At 45.6% G+C, this 24,974-nt stretch overlaps 1 protein-coding gene across 1 annotated transcript in view; it reads right to left on the reverse strand.

Annotated features, from left to right (window-relative positions):
- LOC143924420 (ATP-dependent 6-phosphofructokinase, liver type) overlaps window positions 1-24,974 on the reverse strand; it is a 336,686-nt gene that overhangs the window by 113,266 nt on the left and 198,446 nt on the right. Inside the window, exon 11 of the mRNA XM_077448722.1 lies at window positions 22,397-22,461. Within this exon, the coding sequence (XP_077304848.1) occupies window positions 22,397-22,461 (65 nt within the window). The remainder of the gene's footprint in view (window positions 1-22,396; window positions 22,462-24,974) is intronic.

Here is a 24,974-nt window from a genome sequence, read left to right on the forward strand (position 1 = left end):
AATACTGAACCCCGTTTCCCCTAAAATAAGACCTAGCATGAGTGTCGGTGATGGCTGCAATATAAGCCCTACCCCCCAAATAAACCCCATCCTCTTTCCCCAAAAATAAGCCCTACCCTGAGAATAAGACATAGAAGGACTTTAACTAGGGCTTATTTGGGGGGTAGGGCTTATATTGCAGCCATCGTCGACAATCACGCTAGGTCTTATTTTAGGGTATGAAGCATACACAACCTAGGGAGAGAAGTAGCTGCTGTCCTGAAAGGCTTGTAGAAATACCGTCACTGGTAAGTAACATTTTCGCCCTTCGCCTTTCAGGACAGCACCTGAGAGATAACCGAGAACTTACTTCAGGGTGGGACCACTGCTTATAAAACATTCTTACCGAAGGACTGGTCTGAGGCCGACAGCAGAGCCAACCTATAGTGCCTTATGAAGGTCAAGAAACTGGACCACCTGGCAGCCTTGCATATCTTCTCTGGTTATACCCCGGCCCTCTCTGCCCACGAAGCTGCCACTGCCTGTGTAGAGCGAGGCAATATTCCCTCCGGAGGCTCCATCCCTAATGTCAGGTAAGCTTCTTTAATAGCCTGTTTTAGCCACCTTCCTAGGGTAGTTTTGGAAGCTTTATCCCCTTTGTGACTGCCTTCTATTAGGACAAAAATAAAAAAAGGCTTCTTAAGATTCTTCGTTGCCTCAAATTTAGGAAGCACCTTCTACCGTCCAGAGTGTAAAGGGCTCCTTGATTGATAATGCCTGTGTTTCAGTCATTCTACGTGCAGATGTTATTGCAACCAGGAGTATTGTCTTTAGGGTCAGGAATATAAAGAGGTCTCTTCTAGTGGCTCGAAAGGTGACAGTGGGTCCCTGAAGAACCAAAGATAAATCCCACTTGGGAAAACTAATAAAAGGCCTAGGCCTAACTTTTGCCATAGCCTTAAAAAAAAAAAAATCTATCAAGGGGTTCCCTTGACAGGGTCTTTTCCAGAAAAAAACTGTGTCTTGAGAGTACTTGCAGCTAAACCTTTCTCCATTCCTTCCTGGAGAAATTCTAAAACTGAAATAGTGCTAATGAAATTAAAAGTTCTTGCTGGAACACCAGGAACAACACTTCCAGACTTTGAAGTAAATTGCTCTGGTGACCTTCTTCCTACTTGCTAGAAGGGTGTTAATGAGCTTTTCTGATAACCCCCTTTTCCTTAGAATTTCTTTCTCAGAAACCAGGCAATTAGATTGAGGCATGCTGGATCTGGATGAAGAATTTGACCTTGACCCCGAAGGTCCTCCCTGATCTATAATCTCCAGGGAGGTTTTGCTGAGAGATTCATTAGGGTTGAGAACCAGGGTCTCTTCGGCCAATAGGGAGAAATTAGGAACAGATCCGTGGACTCTGTTCTGAACTTTGCCAACACTCCATGATCATCTGGAATAACTCTTGGTTTAATGACCATTCTGCTTTCCTTGTGCTGAGGTCTGCTAGGGTGTTTTCCATGCCTTTCAGATTGACTGCAGAGAGCGAGGCCAGATTGTCCTCTGCCCAGCTCAGAATTTGATGAGCTAGTTCCATCAGTGTCTTGCTCCTTGTGTCCCCCTGCTTTGTTAGGTTGTTAGGACGTGCTGTGTACACGCAGAATAGGTCACGAAATCATTCCTTCGGATATTCAGATAGTGTGTGGGATAATCTGATTGTTTTTCTTAAAGAAATTCAGAAGGATCGAGAAATAGAACATGTTTCGGACTTTAGTCCGTTCGTGTGTGGGCAAGTCCTTTTGTTTAGAAGTCCATCGTAACTCCGTCGACAGTCCGTCGGAAAGACCATCTGACATTTTCTGCCGGAAAGTCCGGTCGTGTGCGAGAGGCATAAAAGGCTTAGATGAATAGTCTTTAACTCCCTCCAATTCGAGGACCTTCTTGCCTCTGGCTTGGACCATACGCCCTGTGTTGTCTGTTCCTCTGTTAATCTCAGTCACCGGAAAAGTCCAGGGGAGTCCTTTTGAGGTTTTCCTCTGGTCTCTCCACCACCAAAGTGATTTTTTGCCCTTGTTCCTATTTTCTCAGAGCTATCTGCATTTGTCCTACCTTCTCTTGTTGGGAGGAAGATGCTTTGTTCTACTGAATCTATTTAGTATCCTAGGAACCTTACTCGCCGAGATGGTACAAGGTTAAATTTTTGAAGGTTCAGAAGCCAACCTAAGCTGTTTAAATGTCCCGGGGTTACTTGCAGGCTGATCGCTACCTGGTCTTTTGATTCCGCCAACAGTAGTAGATCGTCTAGTTAAGGCAATATGGAGATCCCCTTGAATCTAGGGGACTCCAGAGCCTCTGTCACGTACCTGGTGATGGAGCCTGATATGCAGAGGACGGCTTCTCTTACAACTCTGACTTGGAGCCCCTGATAGAGCTGACAGGAAGCAACAAGATGCAGTCGCACGAGTGCCTGGCGGGATTGCCGAACCTGGAGCTGGATCGGATCACTCGGCCGGGCTGTAGAGGTGTCTGTAAGAATCCCAGAGCAGTGGTAGCCAGAGCGAGTAGACACAGGCAGGAGTGCAGATGCAACAGAAGGGATGGTGGCAGGCTGAAGAGAAGACAGTTACAGGCAGGCTGGGTCATACACAATGGGCACGTCAGGAAGAGGGGCTGAAGCAGAAGCGGCATCAGATTACAGGCCGGATCATCAACAGGCTGGAAGCGGAGTGGCAGAAGGAGCAGGCAGGTGTAAAGAGGGGGACTAGCCAGGATCGGATGCAGGCAGGAAACAGGAATGTCAGAAAGCAAGCCGGGTCACAATAGGAACAGAAGGCAGGTAATGGAAGGTTACACAGGGAACGCTGTAGAGCAGATAGCACAGAATCTGGAAACTGGCAGAGTTTAAATAGCCTGTTTGGGCAGCAAAAGCTGTCACATGGTACGTGCGCACCAATGGCATCCTGACAGGGGCGGAGTCATCTTCTGCAGCCATCTGGGTGCTGGCATGCCCTTGCTGACATGAAGAGGTAAGAGGTCGTCTTCGGCAGCCATCTTGAGTGCTGGCATGCCCTTCCTGACAGCCTCTGCCATCACTTTTGTGAACACTCTGGGAGAGGAGGAAAGGCCAAAATGTCAGCGCCCTGAATTTAAGGTGCCAAATCTCCCCCTCCCCAAAATTGTCTGCTAGTCACAGGAATTTCTGTGATGAAGCTGCAATTGGTACGTGGAGATATGCATCTCTTAGGTCAAGAGATGCCATGTAGCAGTTTGGGATGACTAAATTCTTCACAGAAAAAAAAAAAAAAAAAAAACGTGTCCATCCGGAACCTCTTGTACTTTATAGAAATTTCCCAGATGATTTTTTGACCAGAAAAATGTGGGAGTAAAAGCCCCCGTTGCATCAGTTCTCTTGAGAGACATCTTAGCCAGGGCTTTCTCCTGATGCCTCAGGTTTGTAATGTAAAAACGACTTGGGGGGGCGGGGGGTGTGTGTCCAAGATGGCGACCGGAGCATAGTGAAAGAGCTCTGCTATCCAGCCTGCTATTAATCCCGTTTCCCTGCAGATTTCCACCCTTCTGAACCCCCAAAGCCCTGATAAAGATTCTCAGACATGGTATGCCCTATAAGCACAGATCAACGGCGCACTAGGAAAGCCTCACTGTCTCCCTTGCAGCCTCGTGGCGGGAAAGTGTGTCCCTGCAAACTCTCCAACATGGCTTCGCAGATGGATGAATCGGTCCCCGCGATCCAAGAACAGGACAACTTTACTGCCCTGATGCAAGCCATCAATACCAGCCAAAAAAACCCAGATGGGAAAGATTCCATTCAGCTGGAGATAGGCCTAATTCGCAAGGATATGGACAAGTGCCGCACCCGACTGATGGAGGTTGAGCACTGCCTGGGGGATGCTGAGGACTTGCTGCGGGATCACTCCACCTTCCTCCATACCCTCACTACCAAGGTACGGGCACTTGAATACCGAGCTGAGGATGCCAAAAAAACAGAACCGGAGAAATAATCCCTGCATCATAGGGCTCCCAGAGGGATCGGAGGACCCCAATCCTGCAGCATTCACTGAACGCCTCCTCCGCCAGCTGTTCCCACAGGCATTCTCCCCATTCTTCGCGGTCGAGCATGCCCACAGAATGCCTGCTGCCTGTGGAGCCCCCCCCCACACGTTTATCTTCCGGCTCCTGAACTTTCGTGACAGAGACCTGGGTGTTGAGGGAGAGCAGAAAGATAGAAGCCTTGCGATTTGAAGGCTCCCAGCTCATGATCTTCCCGGACTTCTCTGTGGAGACACAAAAACAGCACAAGTCCTTCGATCATGTGAAGCTCACCCTGCGACAAAGAGGCCTAAAGTGCAGCATATTGTTCTCCGCTAGACTGCGAGTACAAGATGGAGAGTCCCTCCGCTTCTTTACTTCTCCAGGAGGCCTCTAATTGGATCGAATCTCTTCCATCCACTGAAGCCATAGGTCAACAAGGGACTCGTCTCTCTCTCTCCTCTTTTCCTTCTCGGAATGGGGGAGTTACCTGCTAGATTGTTGCTGCTCTGACTGTCCCATGCATAGCTACCTGTGTTGCTGGTTCCCTCCCACGTTTGAACTATCTGCATGTTTGCCTGACTGTGCCTGTTTTGGGATACTATTACTGAGGCTCACCCTGCCACTAGGAGCGGTAGCTGTGGACACCTGCTGGCCCCATCCTCAAACTGGAGTTTCTATCCCTGTGAAATTAGGGGCTCGTTAACCCTATCCAGCTGACTTTTTCTTCATTTATTTGAAAATAGATAGATTTACTAGTCAAAGACCAGGTTTGGGGACCTGCCAAGACTTTCTCTCAGGATCCCCAGGTTTATTAAGAACTGTGCCCCCAGTGTCAACTGGGAGAATGCCTTCCTGCAGAGAGGTCGATATATTACCCCTCCTAAAGCAAAGGTCTACAAAGGGATAATGGCGCTGTTCTCTAAACTATATACCAATGCCTACGGTAAGTGCACTCAAACAAATTACGTAAAAAAAAAAACACCAATAAAGATGGCTACATGCGTGTAAACAAATGAACGTAAACAACTCTACATAAAAAGTGCAACGTGAGTAGTGCAAAACAAATAAATGTATCTACATATGTAGTTATCCAAAAACAGCAACAATAAGAAAGATTGATGTATCTTATGGTATAAATAATTCATCACATATCAATCCTCCGTGTACAAGCAAAAAGTAGCGCAAAAAAGTTGGAATAAAAAATATAAAGAAATGTCAGAGAAAATCATAAAAGAGAATGTCCAAAATACAAAAAATAAATAAAAACTAAAATTTAAAAATTGATTAGTGTCCATAAAGTGCAAGAGATCACTTTCGTTCAAAACACCACCACTGAAAATAAGGTGACTTTTCTCTGAGAAATACAGACGACTCGTCAGTGCTCCCCTCCTTCCTCCAGTGGCCCCTCTTGTGAATGCACTCACCAGAGCGCCTAACAGGTGTATAACCTCCTTATCCAGGTGTTGGTGGTGATCCTCCTGTTAGGGTACCCTGGACTCCTGGTAGTTACTCACTGTCAGTAGTACTTCCTCTTATGGATAGGTTGGAAAAAGTCAACAGCGGGCAATCCACATGCATAAAAAAGGATGGAACTCATAGCATAAATCCATCAAGCATTATTTTATTAAAATATAAAACGCTATGCCAATTAACAAAAAATATAGGGCCCACAGTACCCTGTAGCGATAAAGCACTTCCGCGATCCAGCTCCTATAGCGTGCATGCCAACAACACGCTAGTCGAAACCGGAAGAACGAGCTCACAGGAAGTTACGCGTTTCGTCATACGGACGTCATTGGCGGTGCTCTGGTGAGTGCATTCACAAGAGGGGCCACTGGAGGAAGGAGGGGAGCACTGACAAGTCACCTGTATTTCTCAGAGAAAAGTCACCTTATTTTCAGTGGTGGTGTTTTGCACGAAAGTGATCTTTTGCACTTTATGGACACTAATCGATTTTAAAATTGTAGTTTTTATTATTTTTTTGTATTTTGGACATTCACTTTTATGATTTTCTCAGACATTTCTTTATTTCAACTTTTTTGCACTACTTTTTGCTTGTACACGGAGGATTGATATGTGATGAATTATTTAATTATTTATACCATACGATACATCAAATTTTCTTATTGATGCTGTTTTTGGATAATTACATATGTAGATACAGTGGGGATCGAAAGTTTGGGCACCCCAGGTAAAAATGTGTATTAATGTGCATAACGAAGCCAAGGAAAGATGGAAAAATCTCCAAACGGCATCAAATTACAGATCAGACACTCTTATAATATATCAAAAAAAGTTTGATTTTATTTCCATCATTGACACTTTCAAAATTACAGAAAACAAAAAAATGGCGTCTGCAAAAGTTTGGGCACCCTGCAGAGTTAATATCTTGTACTGCCCCCCTTTGGCAAGTATCACAGCTTGTAAACGCTTTTTGTAGCCAGCCAAGAGTCTTTCAATTCTTGTTTGAGGTATCTTTGCCCATTCTTCCTAACAAAAGTGTTCCAGTTCTTTGAGATTTCTGGGCTGTCTGTCACGCACTGCTCTTTCAAGGTCTATCCATAGATTTTCAATAATGTTGAGGTCAGGAGATTGTGAAGGCCATGGCAAAACCTTCAGTTTATGCCTCTTGATGTAATCCCCAGTGGATTTTGAGGTGTGTTTAGGATCATTATCCATTTGTAGAAGCCATCCTCTCTTTAACTTCAGCTTTTTCACAGATGGCATCAAGTTACCATCCAAAATTTGCTGAAATTTGATTGAATCCATTTTTCCTTCTACTCGTGAAATGTTCCCTGTGCCACTGGCTGCAATACAACCCCAAAGCATGATTGATCCACCCCCATGCTTAACAGTTGGACAGAGGTTCTTTTCATTAAATTCTGTGCCCTTTCTTCTCCAAACGTACCTTTGCTCATTCCGGCCAAAAAGTTATATTTTAACCTCATCGGTCCACAGAACTTGTTTTCAAAATGCCTCAGGCTTGTCTATATGTTCATTTACAAAGTTCAAACGCTGATTTTTGTGGTGAGGACGTAGAAGAGGTTTTCTTCTGATGACTCTTCCATGAAGACCATATTTGTACAAGTATCTCTTTATAGTGGAATAGTGTACCACAACTCCAGGGTCTGCCAGATCTTTCTGGAGGGATCGTGCAGTTAAACGTGGGTTTTGAATTGCTTTTCTCACAATCCTGCAAGCTGTTCTGTCTGATATTTTTCTTGGTCTTCCAGATCTTGCTTTAACGTCCACTGTTCCTGATGACTGCCATTTCTTAATTACATTCCGAACAGAGGATATTGACATCTGAAAACGCTTTGCTATCTTCTTATAGCCTTCTCCAACTTTGTGAGCGTCAACTATTTTCAGTTTCAGTTTTCTAGACAACTGCTTAGAAGAACCCATGGTGCTGATTGTTGGGGCAAGGTCAGATGAGTCTGGCCATTTAAAACCTTTGAGATTGACATCACCTGATCTTCCCAGACGATGACTGAGAACAATCCATGATACTGGCAGGTCTCAGCTTTGCAAAGGGGGCAGTGCATACTATAAATTCTGCAGGGTGCCCAAACTTTTGCAGACGCTATTTTTTTATTTTCTGCAATTTTGAAAGTGTAAATGATGGAAATAAAATCTAACTTTTTTTGACATATTATAAGAATGTCTAATCTGTAATTTGATGCCATTTGGAGATTTTTCCATCTTTCCTTGGCTTCGTTATGCACATTAATACACATTTTTACCTGGGGTGCCCAAACTTTCGATCCCCACTGTACATTGTTACTACTACTACTACTTGCACTACTCACTTTACATATATGATTTTTTGCACTTTATTATTCTTACGCACGTTGCACTTTTTATGTAGAGTTGTTTACATTCATTTGTTTACACCCACGTAGCCATCCTTATTGGTGTTTTTTTTTTACATAATTTGTTTATGAGTGCACTTACCATAGGCATTTGTATTTGGTTTTGAGAACAGCGCCATCATCCCTTTGTAGACTTTTGCTTTATTTACTGGCTCCACTCTATTGACGTTTTTCCAGGGAGGCTGCAGTTCACTTCCTTTAGCGCAGATTTTTTGAAATATTTAATATTATCCCCTGACTAGTTTGAACACATTTTCCACTGTGCCTTCTGGGTGCCCTTTTGGTATACTACTCCCCAGAGACTACTCGTAGTCATGTTTTGTTTCGGATGTCAAACGTGCCCTGGTTTTGGGGGGCAACGTGGGGTGGGGGGGAGTTGGGGTGTTCTACCAATTACAACAGCATTTGGTGTTTATATGCTGTGTTTTTTTGTTTTCCCTTTTCTGTTTTTTTGTACTGTTCTTAATGAGGTATGACCATGCAGTATGGAAAATGCTGAAAATAATATTCTTATACCTGATCTTGCGGGTGGGTCTGGACGGAGATCTGGGTGGGAGGAGAGACGTTGCTATTATCCCACCTTCACCATGGCTCCCCTGAGACTACTCTCCTGTAATGCGCGTCATCTCTCGCCTCGACTACTGCAACTCCCTTCTCATTGGCTTACCTCTACATAGTCTATCACCTCTTCAATCCATCATGAATGCTGCTGCCAGACTCATCCACCTTACCAATCGCTCCGTGTCTGCTACTCCTCTGTCAATCCCTCCATTGGCTTCCGCTCGGCCAGAGAATTCAATTCAAAATACTAACAACTACGTACAAAGCTATCTACAATTTCGCCCCCAGCTACATCACTAGCTTAGTCTCTAAATACCAACCTACTCGTTCTCTTCCTTCCTCTCAAGACCTCCTGCTCTCTAGCTCCCTCATCACCTCCTCCCATGCTCGCCTCCAGGACTTTTTCAAAGCCTCTCCAATGCCGGAATGCCCTACCCCAATCTGTCCGCCTGTCTCCTATTATATTAGCTTTTAGACAATCCCTGAAAACCCTTCTCTTCAGAGAACCCTACCCACACCTAACAACTGTATTTTCATTTTTTCCATCAGCTCATCCCCCACAGTTATTACCTTTTGTTTAAACTTGACCCTCCCTTCTAGATTGTAAGCTCCAACGAGCAGGGCCATCTAGTTCCTCCTGTATTGATTTGTATTGTAAGTGTACTGTTTGCCCTCATGTTTTTCCTCAAAAAACACCTCCGGCACATCTGCATATTGCAGGAGACCCATTTCACTGGATCCAAGGTGCTCTCCCTCAAAAAATCCAGGGTTGGCTCTTACTACCATTCCACCTTCTCCTCCCACTCCTGAGGGGTCAGTATCTTGGTTCATAAAACTTTCCTTCAGGCTGTTGGATCTCCGTCTAGACCCGGATGGTCAATATGTGATTATGTATGCCTTGTGTGACCGAATTTATATAGTAATTGTTGGCTTGTATGTACCACGGCCTGCAAGCATGGCGGTCCTACTTAGCATCTTGAGTATTGTGGCCAAATTCCCCACTACTAACATTATCCTTGCAGGGGATGTTAACATGGCCCCCAATCCCAGTGCTGACAAACTGAGCCCTGGCTTGATGACCGACTCAGTCCTGTCTCGCTGGGTGGAGATATATGGCCTACATGACACGTGGTGATGGAAGCACCCACATGCGAAACAATTTACGTGCCACTCAGGTTACACTCTCTTGCATAGATTTGGTCTATGTAAGTGACCCCTTATGACCCAGAGTGGCTACAATCTATCCTCCCACGAGGCATTTCAGATCATGCTCCGGTCCTAGTAAGCTTGACTTGGCGGCTAGCCTGGGGCTATGGAGACTTTCCAGATACTGGATCATGGATGAGAAGATGGAGCCACTGATTCTGTCCGAGGTTAGGGACTACTGGTATCATAATAATCAATTTGCAACCCCAGCCATGGTCTGGGATGTGTTTAAACCCTATGCTAGGGGCGGGTACCAGTTTAATATTGCCAAGATCAGGAAAGAGTCGAGACTCAAGCTCTCTGGGGCTGAGTTAGGGGTTCTAAAACTTTAAGAACGATATACGAATTCCCCAGACCAGAACACACACACTGATATGCTCACAGCTTGCAGAGAATTGGCGCTGATTTGTGCCACTTCCTGTTGCCATTTTATCCACGCATTTTCGAGCAGGGCGAATGCCCGGGCCCACTGTTGGCGGCTGAGAGAACAGGGAGCCCCTGCATTATGAACATTAGACGATAGTACCTTGCTTTCAGACCTGCTACACATCAATGCCAGATTTGAGCAATATTATACGCACCTATATGCCGCTAGGGCTACCTACTTACTAGCTGACTTGACCCAGTTTCTTGACACAGTGGACTTCCCAACCCTGACCGCAGAAGCCGTGTAGACCCGCAACAGTAATATCACTCGGAAGGAGGTCCATGGTGCTATTAAATCTTTACAGGCAGGTAAAACCCCGGGTCCTGATGGACTGCCTTAAGAATTCTACAAAACTAGATGTTGTAGGCCCACACTATTACAGGCATTAGAGCAGCAGTCCCTCCCATCTTCTATGTCGGACGCTGTGGTTGTTGTCGTACCCAAGCCCAGTAAGGATCTAGAGCTCTGCTCGTCCTATCGGCCCATATCTCTACTTAACGTGGGTGCGAAAATCCTAACCAAGATATTGGCCAGTAGATTTAATAAGATTATACTCTCCTTAATACATGGAGACCAAACAGGATTTATGCCGGGCAAGGGTACAGACATCAACATCCGTCAGCTCCATGCCAACATAGCATTATCTAGAGACAAAAATAATGGGGGAGTGGTGGCCTCTCTTGACGTAGAGAAGGCCTTTGATTCTGTGGAATGGGACTTTCTTTGGCAGGTACTGGCTAGATTTGAGTTTGGCCTCAAATCCATCTCCTGGGTCCAGTTGATTTAAAAATCTGCGGTGGTTCGGGTGCGTACTGGCAGTGTCCTCTCCCCCTCCCTTCCACCTCTATAGGGGTACGAGACAAGGCTGCCCCCTGTACCCAGGGCTTTTTGCTCTTGCCATAGAGCCCATGGAGATCCTGATCCATGCATCTGAGGAAGTGGGAGGACTGTGGGTTGGCCCACTGGTGGAGAGGATATCGCGATATGTAGACAATACCTTTCTTTACCTAGGTGATTAAAAAGACTCCCTTGCAGCGGCATTGGCGATCATTGACAGATATGGTAATTTCTCTGGGGTTAAAATTAATCAGGGTAAATCCAATCTATTCCCATTCTCGGATTCTGCATTAATATATTTTTGCATTAATATATATATTTTTTTCGGCACACCCTGTCCCCATCCCCACTGCCTTCTTCTGCAAACTAGATGGGATAGTTACTTCTTTCATCTGGGGAGGAAAGGTCCCTAGGATATCTAAAACCAAACTCCAATTATCCTTGGGTGGTCTAACATTGCCCTGCTTCCAGAAATACTATTGTTGGTCACGGTCCACGGGTGGTTTGTTTCAATCCAGGTCTAACCCTGCGGTCAATCTTGAGGCGGCGGTAATGGGCTCCTACTGGGCTCTAACCAATATAGTATACAGGGGTTGAAGGCCTGTCCACAAGCAATGACATTGATGCAAAACACTGTTGAGGTTTGGGAAAAGGTTATTGCTGCAGGTACGGCTGACAACACTATTTCAACCCACACCCCATTGTGGGGCAACCCCAAACTCTCACACTTTAGATCCATCCCGGACCCCAGTCTCTGGGCTAGATTTGGGGTGGTGAAGATGCAACAGATCATGCCCAATGGGGTGTTACTCCCCTTCCCAGAACTAAAGGAGGCATTTCAGCTTCCTTTGTGGATGCTGTTTCGTTACCTACAGTTGAAGCATGCCTCACAGGCACTATTTCTCGCTCCAATTTCTGTGATGTCACATGTAGTATAGAGGTCGACCGATATGGGTTTTTCTCTGGCCGATGCCGATGCCGATATTTAGAAATCATGGCGGCCGATTGCCGATATATGATGCCGATTTTTTTTGGGCCGATATGTTAGGCCGATTTTATTTTATTTATTTATTTATTTTTAATCCCCCTTGATCCAACACACCTTTCCCACTGTGGCGTTTTAAGGCGCTTTTGGGCTAAAAATAGCGCCTGTAAAATGGCTCCCCTGCAGTCTGTGTGAAAGACAGAGTGCTTTCACACTGAGGCGATGCGCTGGCAGGATCTTAAAAAAAAGTCCTGCAAGCAGCACGTTTGGAGTGGTGTATACCGCTCCTCCACCACTCCTGCCCATTGATATGAATGGGCACCACTGCCGAAGCGCATGCAATGCGATTTGGCAGCAGTGCTTCATGGGCGCATTTAACCTCTTCCTTGGCCGCTAGCTGGGTTATATGTGCCCCACTAGCAGCCAAATAGCACCGCTAAAATGATGGTAAAGAGCCGCTAAAACTTGCGTTTTACCATCAACGCCTGTCCGCTCCAGTGTGAAAGCGGCCTTCATACGTGATACAGAAAATTTCTTACACTTAAACATTTATTAAACAAAACAAACCTCCAATCAGTTTACTTGTATGTATGATTTTTATATATATATATATATATATATATATATATATTATATATTAAATAAAAACAGGTAGTCAAAGCTTTTGGACAAAAAAAAAAAATGGGCTAAGTTTACTGTTTTTATTTTATTTTTATTTTTTAAATAGTGTATTTTTTTCCCAAAAAAATGCATTTGAAAGACCTCTGTGCAAATGCCGTGTGACATAAAATATTGCAACAACCGCTATTTTATTCCCTAGGATCTCTGCTAAAAAAATATATATCATTTTTGGGGGGGTCTAAGTGATTTTCTGGCAGAAAATACAGGATTTTTACTTGTAAGCAACAAGTGTCAGAAAATATTTAGTCTTTAAGTGGTTAAACTGAGAACTTCTACACACAGAGATGACTTAATTCATTGAAGTGTAAACATTGTATCATTTAGTTCTTTTCTTGGCAGGCTGCCCAGAGAGGAGGAAAGGGTTGCTATGACGACTCAGTCAACTTAGACTGACTTCTATTACAGAAATCATTTCAAAGTCCCACTGTAGTTCTAAATCGGCTTTTTATCAGCACAAATCGGCCGATGCCGATTATTTAAAAAACGGCAAATATCGGCCGATATATCGGCCGGCCGATATATCGGTCGACCTCTAATGTAGTAGAGATATTTTTCACCTCCAGAGGTGTAGATAGAGTCCTATCCTCTCTGTACCGAAGTCTTACATGCGACGACTGAGGGGTCATCTCCTCTATTCCATCTATGGAAGACAGATATCCCATCCCTGTCAGAAGAGGACTGGGACCTGGCTCTACAACAATCTATCACAACAGTGATTTCAGCAAGAGACTACTTCACAGAACTGAAATTCATACATGGAGCTTACACTCCCCAGAAGCTGGCCAGAATATACTGTACACAATCTGAGATGTGCCCTAAGGGTCAACAGGAGGTTGGGACATACTATCATGTCATCTGGGACTGCCCACTCATTCAGGCCTTTTGGAAACAGGTTGTCTCCGATATCAATGCTGCTACTGGCCTCTCAGTATCAGTGGATCCTAAGGTACTTCTCCTAGGCATAACCGAATCAGTGACACACTCTACACATACCAGACTGCTCCTATTTTATCTGTGTTTTTATGCCAGGAAGGTACTCCTACAGCACTGGAAATTGGCATCTCCCCCCACAGCAGCCCAATGGTATACAGTAGTTGACTCTATGCTGCCCCTATACAAGCTTACATACATGGGTCGCAAATGCCCCCAAAAGCTTGATAAGGTATGGGAGCCATGGGTGAAGGCCAGGTCGCTCAACCTATAGTCCTTGAGGTAAATGAAGGAGAGACCGATAGCATGCCATCTCGGGAATAATTTTCGTTCCGTATCTTTCTCACTTCTACAGGTCACACTGAATGGGATTTCTCAGCATAGACCCCTGCCAAATATAATCACTCCTTTGATGCAAGACAGCGGCGTGTCTCCTACCAAATCACCCCCTTCTCCCACCCGGCCCCTTCCCTCTCCCCTTTCCTCCCCCTCCCCTCCTAACTTATTCCTCACCTTTAACTAGACCTTGATCCCTGGGGGTGGAAGGCCCTTCTGTTGACATCCGATAAACCAGGTGAGGGCTTGGCCCCTCTCCAATTCCTGCAAGGCCTCCTACGCTCCCTCTTGGGTTTGATATTCCCTTTAGAATATACCGCCTATTCCAGAATTAGAACTTGTTCCACCTAATGATACACTGTAGATCTCTGTGTATCCAGCATTACACCATTATATGTATATGCTTATGTTCTCTTACTGTTTTACCTGCCTCATTATTGAATGCTTAAGCTGTCCTGCTATTTTTTTATGTAAATAAAAAAAAATTCTGTTAAAAAAAAAAAAAACATGTGTGACAATTCTAGCTGATAACCTTGACTGATTAGATTTAGAACAAACAGGCCCTTTGTTACCTTTTCCCAACCTGGCAGGAAAGCTTGCACCCTTCCGCCTACCGGCAGGTGGTTGTCATTGCTTTTTTGAGTTTTGCTTGGGAGGTCTAAAGAGCACCCCTCCTCTACCTCTTCTCCTCTGGGGGTTCCAGGGTCTTTTTTGAGCCTGATCTTTTTCCTTATGGGCTTGCTGAAAAGGACTAAAATTCTTCCTTTGCTGCACCACCTTTTTCTGCGGAAATGCTTTCTTCTTATCAGTCGTTCTATTGAGAATAGTCTTTAATTTTGGCCCAAACATCAGATCTCCGGTAAAGGGAATTCTACACAAATTCACTTTTGATGCAGAGTCCCCTGACTAGGTCTTAAGTCAGAAGGCCATCCTGGCAGAATTAACAAGGGCTGAATATCTGGCTGACATCCTGATGGATTCTGCCGAGGTGTCAGCCATGTATTTGGCCATTCTCAAAAGGGTAGGGAAGGACACTAGCAAATCCTTCCTAGGAGGTGCCTGCTACCATATGGCCTTTAAGCTGTTCCAGCCAGCACTCCATATTCCTGGCTACAACTGTAGCAGCCATTGCCAGCTTTAGGTTACACAAGGATGAGTCCCCGGCTTTCCTTAATAGTGCTTTTGCTCTTTTGTCCATGGCGTCCTTAACCACTTGCCGACCGCCGCACGCCGATGTACGTCGGCAGAATGGCACGGGCAGGCATAAGCACGTACATGTACGTGATTTGCCTCCCGCGGGTCGGGGGCCCGATCGGGCCCCCGCCCGGTGCCTGCGGCGGTCGGTTTTCGTTCGGGAGCGATCCCGGACGAGGGGACGGCCATTCATTCATGGCCACCCCCTCGCGATCGCTCCCGACGAATGGAAATCCCCGGTGACATCACTTCCTCTCCTGTAATGTAAACACAGGAGAGGAAGTGATGTATTCTCTCCTCCGTGTCGGTATTTTTCGTTCCGACACGGAGGAGAGCGGATCAGTGAGTTGCACCAACACATCCCACACACAGTAGAACATGCCAGGCACACTCACACCCCCCCTTTACCCCCCGATCACCCCCCCAATTACCCCTGCCCCCCAGTCACAGTGACACCAATGTCATTTTTTTTTTTTTTTTTTTTTTTTTTTGCATTGGTGTCATTTGTGACTGTAATAACTGTTAGGGCAGTTAGGGTTAGCCCCCTTTAGTTCTAATGTACCCCCCTAACCCCCCCAATAAAGGTTTAACCCCGTGATCACCCCCCGTCGCCAGTGTCACTAAGGCTGGGTTCACATTGCAGCGGTTTATGAGAACGAATGTGATTCGCACCGCACTGCAGTGCAAATCACATCCGATCTCTGTGCGATTCGAGTTCAGCCATTCGCCGCACCCGCCGCACCCGCCACACCCGCCGCACCCGCCGCAAATTCGCACGGGACCCTTTTTTTGGCCCGCAGCAGAATCGGATCGCATGGGTGTTCACACCATGCGATCCGAGTTTGCAGATCGCACTGCGATATGCGAACTGATCTGGGGGTGTCAGTAACATTTCACTGACACTCCCAGCAGTTCGCATAGGGCAGTGTGAACTGCCGCCGGGAGGCATGCGATGCGGGAACCCGCCGCGGATTCGCGGCGTTTCCGCATCGCTCCAGTGTGAACCCAGCCTAATAAGCGATCATTTTTCTGATCGCCGTATTAGTGTCACAGGTGACGCTAGTTAGGCAGGTAGGTATTTAGGTTCGCCGCAGCTTTTTATAGCGCTAGGGACCCCCATATACTACCGCATAAAGCCCCCTGATTGCCCCCTAGTTAACCCTTTCACCAGTGATCACCATATAACTGTTACAGGTGACGCTGGTTGGTTAGTTATTTTTTTATAGTTTCAGGGCACCCGCCATTTATTACCTAATAAAGGTTTAACCCCCTGATCACCCGGCAGGTGTCATTTGTGACTAATAACTGTTAGGGCAGTTAGGGTTAGCCCCCTTTAGTTCTAAGGTACCCCCCTAACCCCCCCAATAAAGGTTTAACCCCGTGATCACCCCCCGTCGCCAGTGTCACTAAGGCTGGGTTCACATTGCAGCGGTTTATGAGAACGGATGTGATTCGCACCGCACTGCAGTGCAAATCACATCCGATCTCTGTGCGATTCGAGTTCAGCTATACAGATAGTATGGCTGAATTCGTGTCGCACCCGCCGCACCCGCCGCAAACTCGCACGGGACCCTTTTTTTGGTCCGCAGCAGAATCGGATCGCATGGGTGTTCACACCATGCGATCCAAGTTTGCAGATCGCACTGCGATATGCGAACTGATCTGGGGGTGTCATTAACATTTCACTGACACTCCCAGCAGTTCGCATAGGGCAGTGTGAACTGCCGCCGGGAGGCATGCGATGCGGGAACCCGCCGCGCATTCGTGGCGTTCCCGCATCGCTCCAGTGTGAACCCAGCCTAATAAGCGATCGTTTTTCTGATCGCTGTATTAGTGTCACAGGTGACGCTAGTTAGGCAGGTAGGTATTTAGGTTCGCCGCAGCTTTTTATAGCGCCAGGGACCCCCATATACTACCGCATAAAGCCCCCTGATTGCCCCCTAGTTAACCCTTTCACCAGTGATCACCATATAACTGTTACAGGTGACGCTGGTTGGTTAGTTATTTTTTTATAGTTTCAGGGCACCCGCCATTTATTACCTAGTCTCACTAGTGTACCCCTAAATTTAGGGGTGTCTACTTTCTAAAATGGGGTCATTTGGGGGGGGGGGGGTTTGTGCCATCTTGGCATTTTATGGCCTTCAAAACTGTAACGCCCTTAGAAAGCCTGAAGGCGGTGCTTGGTTTTTGGGGCCCCGTACGCGGCTAGGCTCCCAAAAAGTCCCACATATGTGGTATCCCCGTACTCAGGAGAAGCAGCAGAATTTATTTTGGGGTGTCATTTCACATATGCCCATGGCATGTGTGAGCAATATATCATTTAGTGACAACTTTGTGAAAAAAAAAAAAAGTTTGTAATTTTCCCGCAACTTGTGGCAAAATATAAAATATTCCATGGACTCAACATGCCTCTCAGCAAATAGCTTGGGGTGTCTACTTTCTAAAATGGGGTCATTTGTGGGGGTTTTGTGCCATCTTGGCATTTTATGGCCTTCAAAACTGTAATAGGTAGTGAGAAGTGAACTCAAAAAATTACGCCCTTAGAAAGCCTGAAGGCGGTGCTTGGTTTTCGGGGCCCCGTACGCGGCTAGGCTCCCAAAAAGTCCCACATATGTGGTATCCCCGTACTCAGGAGAAGCAGCAGAATTTATTTTGGGGTGTCATTTCACATATGCCCATGGCATGCATGAGCAATATATCATTTAGTGACAACTTTGTGAAAAAAAAAAAAAAAAAAAAAAAAAGTTTGTAATTTTCCCGCAACTTGTGGCAAAATATAAAATATTCCATGGACTCAACATGCCTCTCAGCAAATAGCTTGGGGTGTCTACTTTCTAAAATGGGGTCATTTGTGGGGGTTTTGTGCCATCTTGGCATTTTATGGCCTTCAAAACTGTAATAGGTAGTGAGGCGTGAAATCAAAAATTTACGCCCTTAGAAAGCCTGAAGGCGGTGCTTGGTTTTCGGGGCCCTGTACGCGGCTAGGCTCCCAAAAAGTCCCACATATGTGGTATCCCCGTACTCAGGAGAAGCAGCAGAATTTATTTTGGGGTGTCATTTCACATACGCCCATAGCATGTGTGAGCAATATATCATTTAGTGACAACTTTGTGTAAAAAAAAAAAAAAAATTTTTTTTTTGTCATTATTCAATCGCTTGAGGCAAAAAAATAAAATATTCAATGGGCTCAACATGCCTCTTATCAATTTCCTTAGGGGGTCTACTTTCCAAAATGGGGTCATTTGGGGGGGTTTTGTACTGCCCTGTCATTTTAGCACCTCAAGAAATGAGATAGGCAGTCGTAAACTAAAAGCTGCGTAAATTCCAGAAAACGTACCTTAGTTTGTAGATGTGACAACTTTTGCGCAAACCAATAAATATACAATTATTGACTTTTTTTTTACCAAAGACATGTGGCTGAATACATTTTGGCCTAAATGTATGACTAAAATTGAGTTTATTGGATTTTTCTAATAACAAAAAGTAGAAAATATCATTTTTTTTCAAAATTTGCGGTCTTTTTACGTTTATATCGCAAAAAATAAAAATCGCAGAGGCAATCAAATACCATCAAAAGAAAGCTCTATTTGTGGGAAGAAAAGGACGCAAATTTTGTTTGGGTACAACATTGCATGACCGCGCAATTACCAGTTAAAGCAGCGCAGTGCCAAAGTGTAAAAAGACCTCTGGTCATTTACCAGCAAAATGGTCCGGTCTGAAAGTGGTTAAGTACGCCCACGTCCTCAAAAGCAAAATCGGTAAAAAAGAAAAAAACCATCAATTTTTGGGCTTTTATTCCAAACAAATGCTTCATCCTCCTCAAAATGAAACCTCCTTTTGAGGTCTCTATATAAAAAAAAAAAAAAAAAAAAAAACGGTCCTTTTTCTGGCTCCTTCTTACTGAGGAAAAGAGCTCTTTACACACTTGTGCGGACTCTTCCATTACTAGACCTGCAATGCAAGATCTGCAAAGTGGTTTGGCTCATGAGCCCTTAGTTCTTGCATAAAGGGCATTTTCTTCCCGTAGGTCTCTCTGACTTGTCGGTGGCTTTCTATAAGACAGAATGAACCCCCCTAATAGGGTGACATACTGACCAAATACGAACAGATGGATAGAAACTATGCCCAAAACCAACTCCAAAGTGCCTTAGAGTCTCCCATCCGTGCTGAACTAATAGGAAAATGTCCCCATAGCAGACAGTTGCATAGCTTTAACCATACACAAACAAAACACCCTAGTGAAGAAAGGCAAGAGGCGCCTCGGCACCTCTCCTACCTGCGTCTGGCCAGGAACCTGAGCGTCTGCATTGGCCATAGCTGTTGGAGACTCTGCCTCCGCCATTGCGAGTGCCACTCCTTTTTGGTTGCTCCTTCTTGCGTCCCCATGCTTGAGGAGCAGAAAGAAGCCCCAGCCAGATGACCCGCCCCTTCCCCCTGTGTTCCAGCAGCCAGAGCCACGTGCTGCTATGCCCCGCTGGAAGTCTCCGTCCACTGCAATGATGTCACCTGCCACCAAGACCTGTCATGCACACCTGCCCCCCCCCCCCCCCCGTACCTGGGGCTGACGACAGCCAGCAGTCACTCCTATGAGCCGGCGGAGGCAAATGGGAATCGGAGCAACCCCCCTCTCATGCGGGGGGGGGGGGGGGGGGGGTTGGTGCTGGGCTGGTCCGAGTATTAAAACTGAAGGTACTGCCACTAATCCCCACCTTGAAGAGAGCGCAGCCCCTCTGGTTCCCCAGCAGTGCAGAGATAACACTGAAACTGGCAGCATGGTGAAAGCAGCTGAATTTAAAGGGGCGTGGTCACGCAGTGTTTCCTGTGATGAGGTGGAGCTATGCTCTCTCAAAGGTGCTCTCCTGAAAGGCGAAGGGAGAATGTTTTTTCACTTTTTTGTAACATACTATGGTCACCAGTGCAGTACAGCATCAGCATAACAGGTGGTGGTGGTAAGCAAGGACGCTGACTGGTAACATTATGTACAAAAATAATTTTTAAAATTTAAACGTGTTATACTCGTAGTTTTGCACAGAGCAGCTCTGATCCTCCTTTTCTGGGGTCCCCCACTCCAGGCTCCTCTTTGAAGAGTGCTCCCATAGAAAGGCGCTTTCTATGAGAGCACTTATGGGAGCTCGCTCCCCAGCCATCCTATCTTTGCTTATTGACACAGACTGGACGGCTTGGCATTAATGCATTAACCACTTAACAACCGGCCCATAGCCGATTAACGGCTTCAGGGTGGTTGTCTAACTCTGAGAGGCCATTAATTAATGGCCTCCCAGAATTCTGGCTCTCATGCGGAGCATGACGGAGCGATCACTTGTAAACAAACCGGCGTCTTGTTATGACACCGGTTCCTACTGTCCCCTCTCTGTACCGATAGGTACAGCGGAGGGGGAAGAGATCGGTGTCAGCAGCGCTGTGGGCTGCATCTGCAGTGCCCACATCGCTGCTCACCGAAATGTAACCCATTCATTTCCTGCCAATACTCTGCATTACCCAATGCCCTGCGTTACCCAATGCCCTGCCAATACCCTGCCATTTTTTAATTTTTTTTTATTTATTTCAGGCTTCCCAGCCTAGAGGTGAGATGTGGGGTCTTATTGACCCCATATCTCACTGTAAAGAGGACCTGTCATGCCTATTCCTATTACAAGGGATGTTTACATTCCTTGTTATAGGAATAAAAGTGATCAAAAAATTTATTTTTGGGGGAAAAAAATGTCAAACTAAAATAAAGTAAAATGAACAATAAAAAATATATATTTTTTTAAAGCGCCCCTGTCCCCATGTGCCCGCATGCAGAAGCGAACGCATACGTCAGTGCCGCCCACATATGAAATGATGTTCAAACCACACGTGAGGTATCGCTGCGAACGTTAGAGCGAGAGCAATCATTTTGGCCCTAGACCTCCTCTGTAACTCAAAACATGTAACCAGTAAAAAAAAAAAAAAAAACGCGCATGCGCAGTAAGGAACCAGGAAGTGAAGCGGCAAGACTTCACTTCACTTCCCGATTCCCATACCGAAGAAAAGTCAGTATTTGTAGCTGTTGACTTTTAAAAACAAAAAACGGCGGAACTCCCGCTTTAACCATGTCTTTCCTACCATACCCTTCCTAGAAGTCGCGGATGCTTAACCTTTTGAAATAACATAAATAACCATAAAATAATTACTGTTAACCACTTGCTGAACGCGCCATAGCCGAAAGACGGCTACAACGCGGTCATGTTTTCCTGGGTGGACGTCCTCCCAGAATGTTGCTCTGGGGCGCGCTCCCGCAAACATCCGTGACCGCCGGGTCTGGCTGTTTACCATGTGATCGCTCTGTCAAAATGAGGGAGCGATCACATGTAAACAAACCGGCGTCATGTCATGACGCCGGTTCCTCACTCCCCTCTCTGTACTGATCGGTACAGTGAGAGGGGGAGAGACGGAGAGATGGCAGCAGCGCTGTGGGCTGGATGCGTAGTGCCAATACTCTCCCCATACTGACCAACAGTATGCAATAAATTAACAGAAACAAAGAATTTTATTTTTTTAACCGAATTTTCAGTCTTTTATTTATAGCGCAAAAAATCCAGCGGTGATTAAATACCACCAAAAGAAAGCCATTTGTGTGGAAAAAAGGACAGAAATTTCATATAGGTACAGTGCTGCATGACTGGGTAATTGTCATTCAAAGTGTGAGAGCACCAAAAGCTGAAAATTGGTCTGGTTAGGAAGGGGGTTTAAGTGCACAGTCGTCAAGTGATTAAACTGTATATCAGTTACATTGACAAAGCGCAACTCCATTTTTGTTGATAAAACCCCCCCCCCGTGTGATATATGTACTTAATATATGTATTGAATCTAATGGGAGTGGTTTCATGATCATCAATCAGCTTCCAGGCACTAATGAGGAGAGCTGCTGGGCCTGCATCCCTTTAGACATGTTCCTATTGGGAGTAGCTCACCAAAAATTACATTTTTGCTGCAGGGGATGCCTGAAATCTGAATGCACCTTAGTGTAGGCTTCTTGGAAAATCGATGAGCCAATCACACAAGCAGGAAATAATGTTTCGGTGGGGACGTTCTGTACACATTTTATGTACAGAACAACTCCAGGTAGCCATATTGCATTTTCAGAAAATTACAGCAGTTGCAGATTGAAAAGAAAAAGTAATTTTTAATAACATTCACATGACTTGTGTTATTCATTTTTAATAACATGACTTATGTCGCAATCGTATATGCTATATTTTTCTTTATTTACAATTTTTTTCCCCATGAAAGTGGAGTTACCCTTTAATATATTTATTTCATTTTTAAAAATGCACTTATATTACAAAAAGGTATGTGGCTTACCTTCCCCGTAACTGGATTGCTTCCTCAAATTTCTGCTCCTCCATAGCTTTTTGTACATCCTTTGTCTTAAATGAAGTAAAATAAAAGATTAAAAACGAAAACATTTTATACTGTAAAAACGTATATCATTAGCTTTTCAAGTAAATTCTGTGTGTATTTTATAAATGTACAATGGCAAGCAAAGTAGTTTAATGCTGCTGGTTTGTGGTATGAGTTCCAGGCTTTTATTACTACATCTTTATACATCTGTGGGATTGGACACTTTTTTGGACATCCAATTGTGTGTACACAATTGGTACAACGTAAATATATTAACTCAACCACAAGACTGCCAAATGGTCATTTTTTTAACCACTTCGCGCCGGTAGGACATCCAGGGACGGCCTCGGCTTTCGGGGTTATATCTGAATGATGCCTGAGGCCACAGACATCATTCAGATATCGGCATTTTCAGCCGGCGATTCCCTGCACCATAAGAATGATCATAGCGGCTGTTCCACCGCTTGATCGTTCTTACGAGTGGCGGGAGGGGACCTCCCCCCCTCCCGCCGCCCTTGGGTGCTTCTACCGACTCACCGCTTCCATCGGTGAGTCTGTCACAGGATCTGCCGGCCCCCAGATGATACCATAGAGATTTCCGGTGGACCAGATGGTTCCCGGAGTCTCTATGATCGTTCGGAGGCCGGGCGCGATGTTATGACATCACGCCCAGCCTCTGCATTCAAAATAACGGCGCCGATTTGGCTGGGAAGCTGTGATTGTTTAATTTTTTTTTATTTTAGGCTTCCCAGCCTAGAGGTGAGATATGGGGTCTTTTTGACTCCATATCTCACTGTAAATAGCTCCGATCGTGCCATATTCCTATTACAAGGGATGTTTACATTCCTTGTAATAGGAATAAAAGTAATACATTTTTTTTTTTTTTTAAGTGTCGAACTAAAAAAATAAAAGTAAAATTAACAATAAAAATCAAATAAAAATGAAAGCGCCCCTGTCCCCGTGAGCTTGTACGCAGAAGTGAACGCATACGTAAGTCCCGCCCACATATAAACGGTGTGCAAACCACACATGTGAGGTACCGCCGCAAACGTTAGAGCGAGAGCAATAATTCTAGTACTAGACCTCCTCTAACGCAAAACATGTAACCAGTAAAAAATTTTAAAGAGTCGCCTATGGGGATTTTTAAATACCAAAGTTTGGCGCCATTCCACGAGCACGCGCAATTTTGAAGCGTGACATGTTGGGTATCTATTTTCTCGGCGTATCTTCATCTATCACATTACGCAAAAACATTGGGCTAACTGTTGGCCTTTACTGTTTTGTTTGTGATAAAAAGTTGCAACGACCACCATTGTATTCTCTAGGGTCTTTGCTTAAAAAAACATACCGTATATACTCGAGTATAAGCCGAGATTTTCAGCCTCTTTTTTGAGGCTGAAAGTGCCCCCCTCGGCTTATACTCGAGTCATCGCTGTCTGCCCGCTCGATCAGCGTGTCGAGCAGACAGACAGCGGCCATTCTGATTCAAAAGCCGCGCCTCCGGCTCCGCCTTCGCCTGTGATAGGCGGAACACTGAATTTCCCAGCAGCCTGTGTTCCGCCTATCACGGGCATCTTCTCATCCTCGTACTACGGACGAGGATGATACGACGTCCGTGATAGGCGGAACACAGGCTGCTGGGAAATTCAGTGTTCCGCCTATCACAGGCGAAGGAGGCGGCGCGGCTTTTGAATTTTACAATGGCCGCCGACGAAGAGGGCACGGGACGGAGGCAAGGCAAGGCACGGCACGGGACAGGACGGGACGGGACGGGACGGGACGGGACGGGACGAAGGCAAGGCACGACACGGGACAAAGGCTCGGGACACAGGTAGGCTGGACACACACACACACACACACACACACACACACACACACACACACGGATGGAGACACACACACACGGATGGATGGATGGATGGAGACACACACACACACAGGGATGGATGGATACACACACACACACAGGGATGGATGGATGGATGGATGGAGACACACACACACAGGGATGGATGGATGGATGGATGGATGGAGACACACACACACAGGGATGGATGGATGGATGGAGACACACACACACAGGGATGGATGGATGGATGGACACACACACACACAGGGATGGATGGACGGATGGACACACACACACAGGGATGGATGGACGGACACACAGGGATGGACGGACACACAGGGATGGACGGACACACAGGGATGGACGGACACACACACAGGGATGGACAGGCATGTCTCACCCTCGGCTTATACACGAGTCAATAAGTTTGCCAGTTTTTTTGGGGGTAAATTGGGGGCCTCGGCTTATATTCGGGTCGGCCTATACTCGAGTATATACGGTATATAATGTTTTGGGGTTCTATGTAATTTTCTAGCAAATAAATTATGATTTTTACATGTAGGGGAGAAATATCAGAATTGCCCTGGGTGCTCCAGAACGCCTGATGGTGCTCCCTGCATGCTGAAAAATGAATGATTTTTTTCTGAAAAAACTTGTTCGAAAAATTGTTGCGCAAATACCGTGCAAGAT

This window comes from Lithobates pipiens, unplaced genomic scaffold, assembly GCF_037356315.1.
Source record: "Lithobates pipiens isolate NorthernLeopardFrog02 unplaced genomic scaffold, aLitPip1_a1.2 Scaffold_22, whole genome shotgun sequence".
Taxonomy (NCBI): domain Eukaryota; kingdom Metazoa; phylum Chordata; class Amphibia; order Anura; family Ranidae; genus Lithobates; species Lithobates pipiens.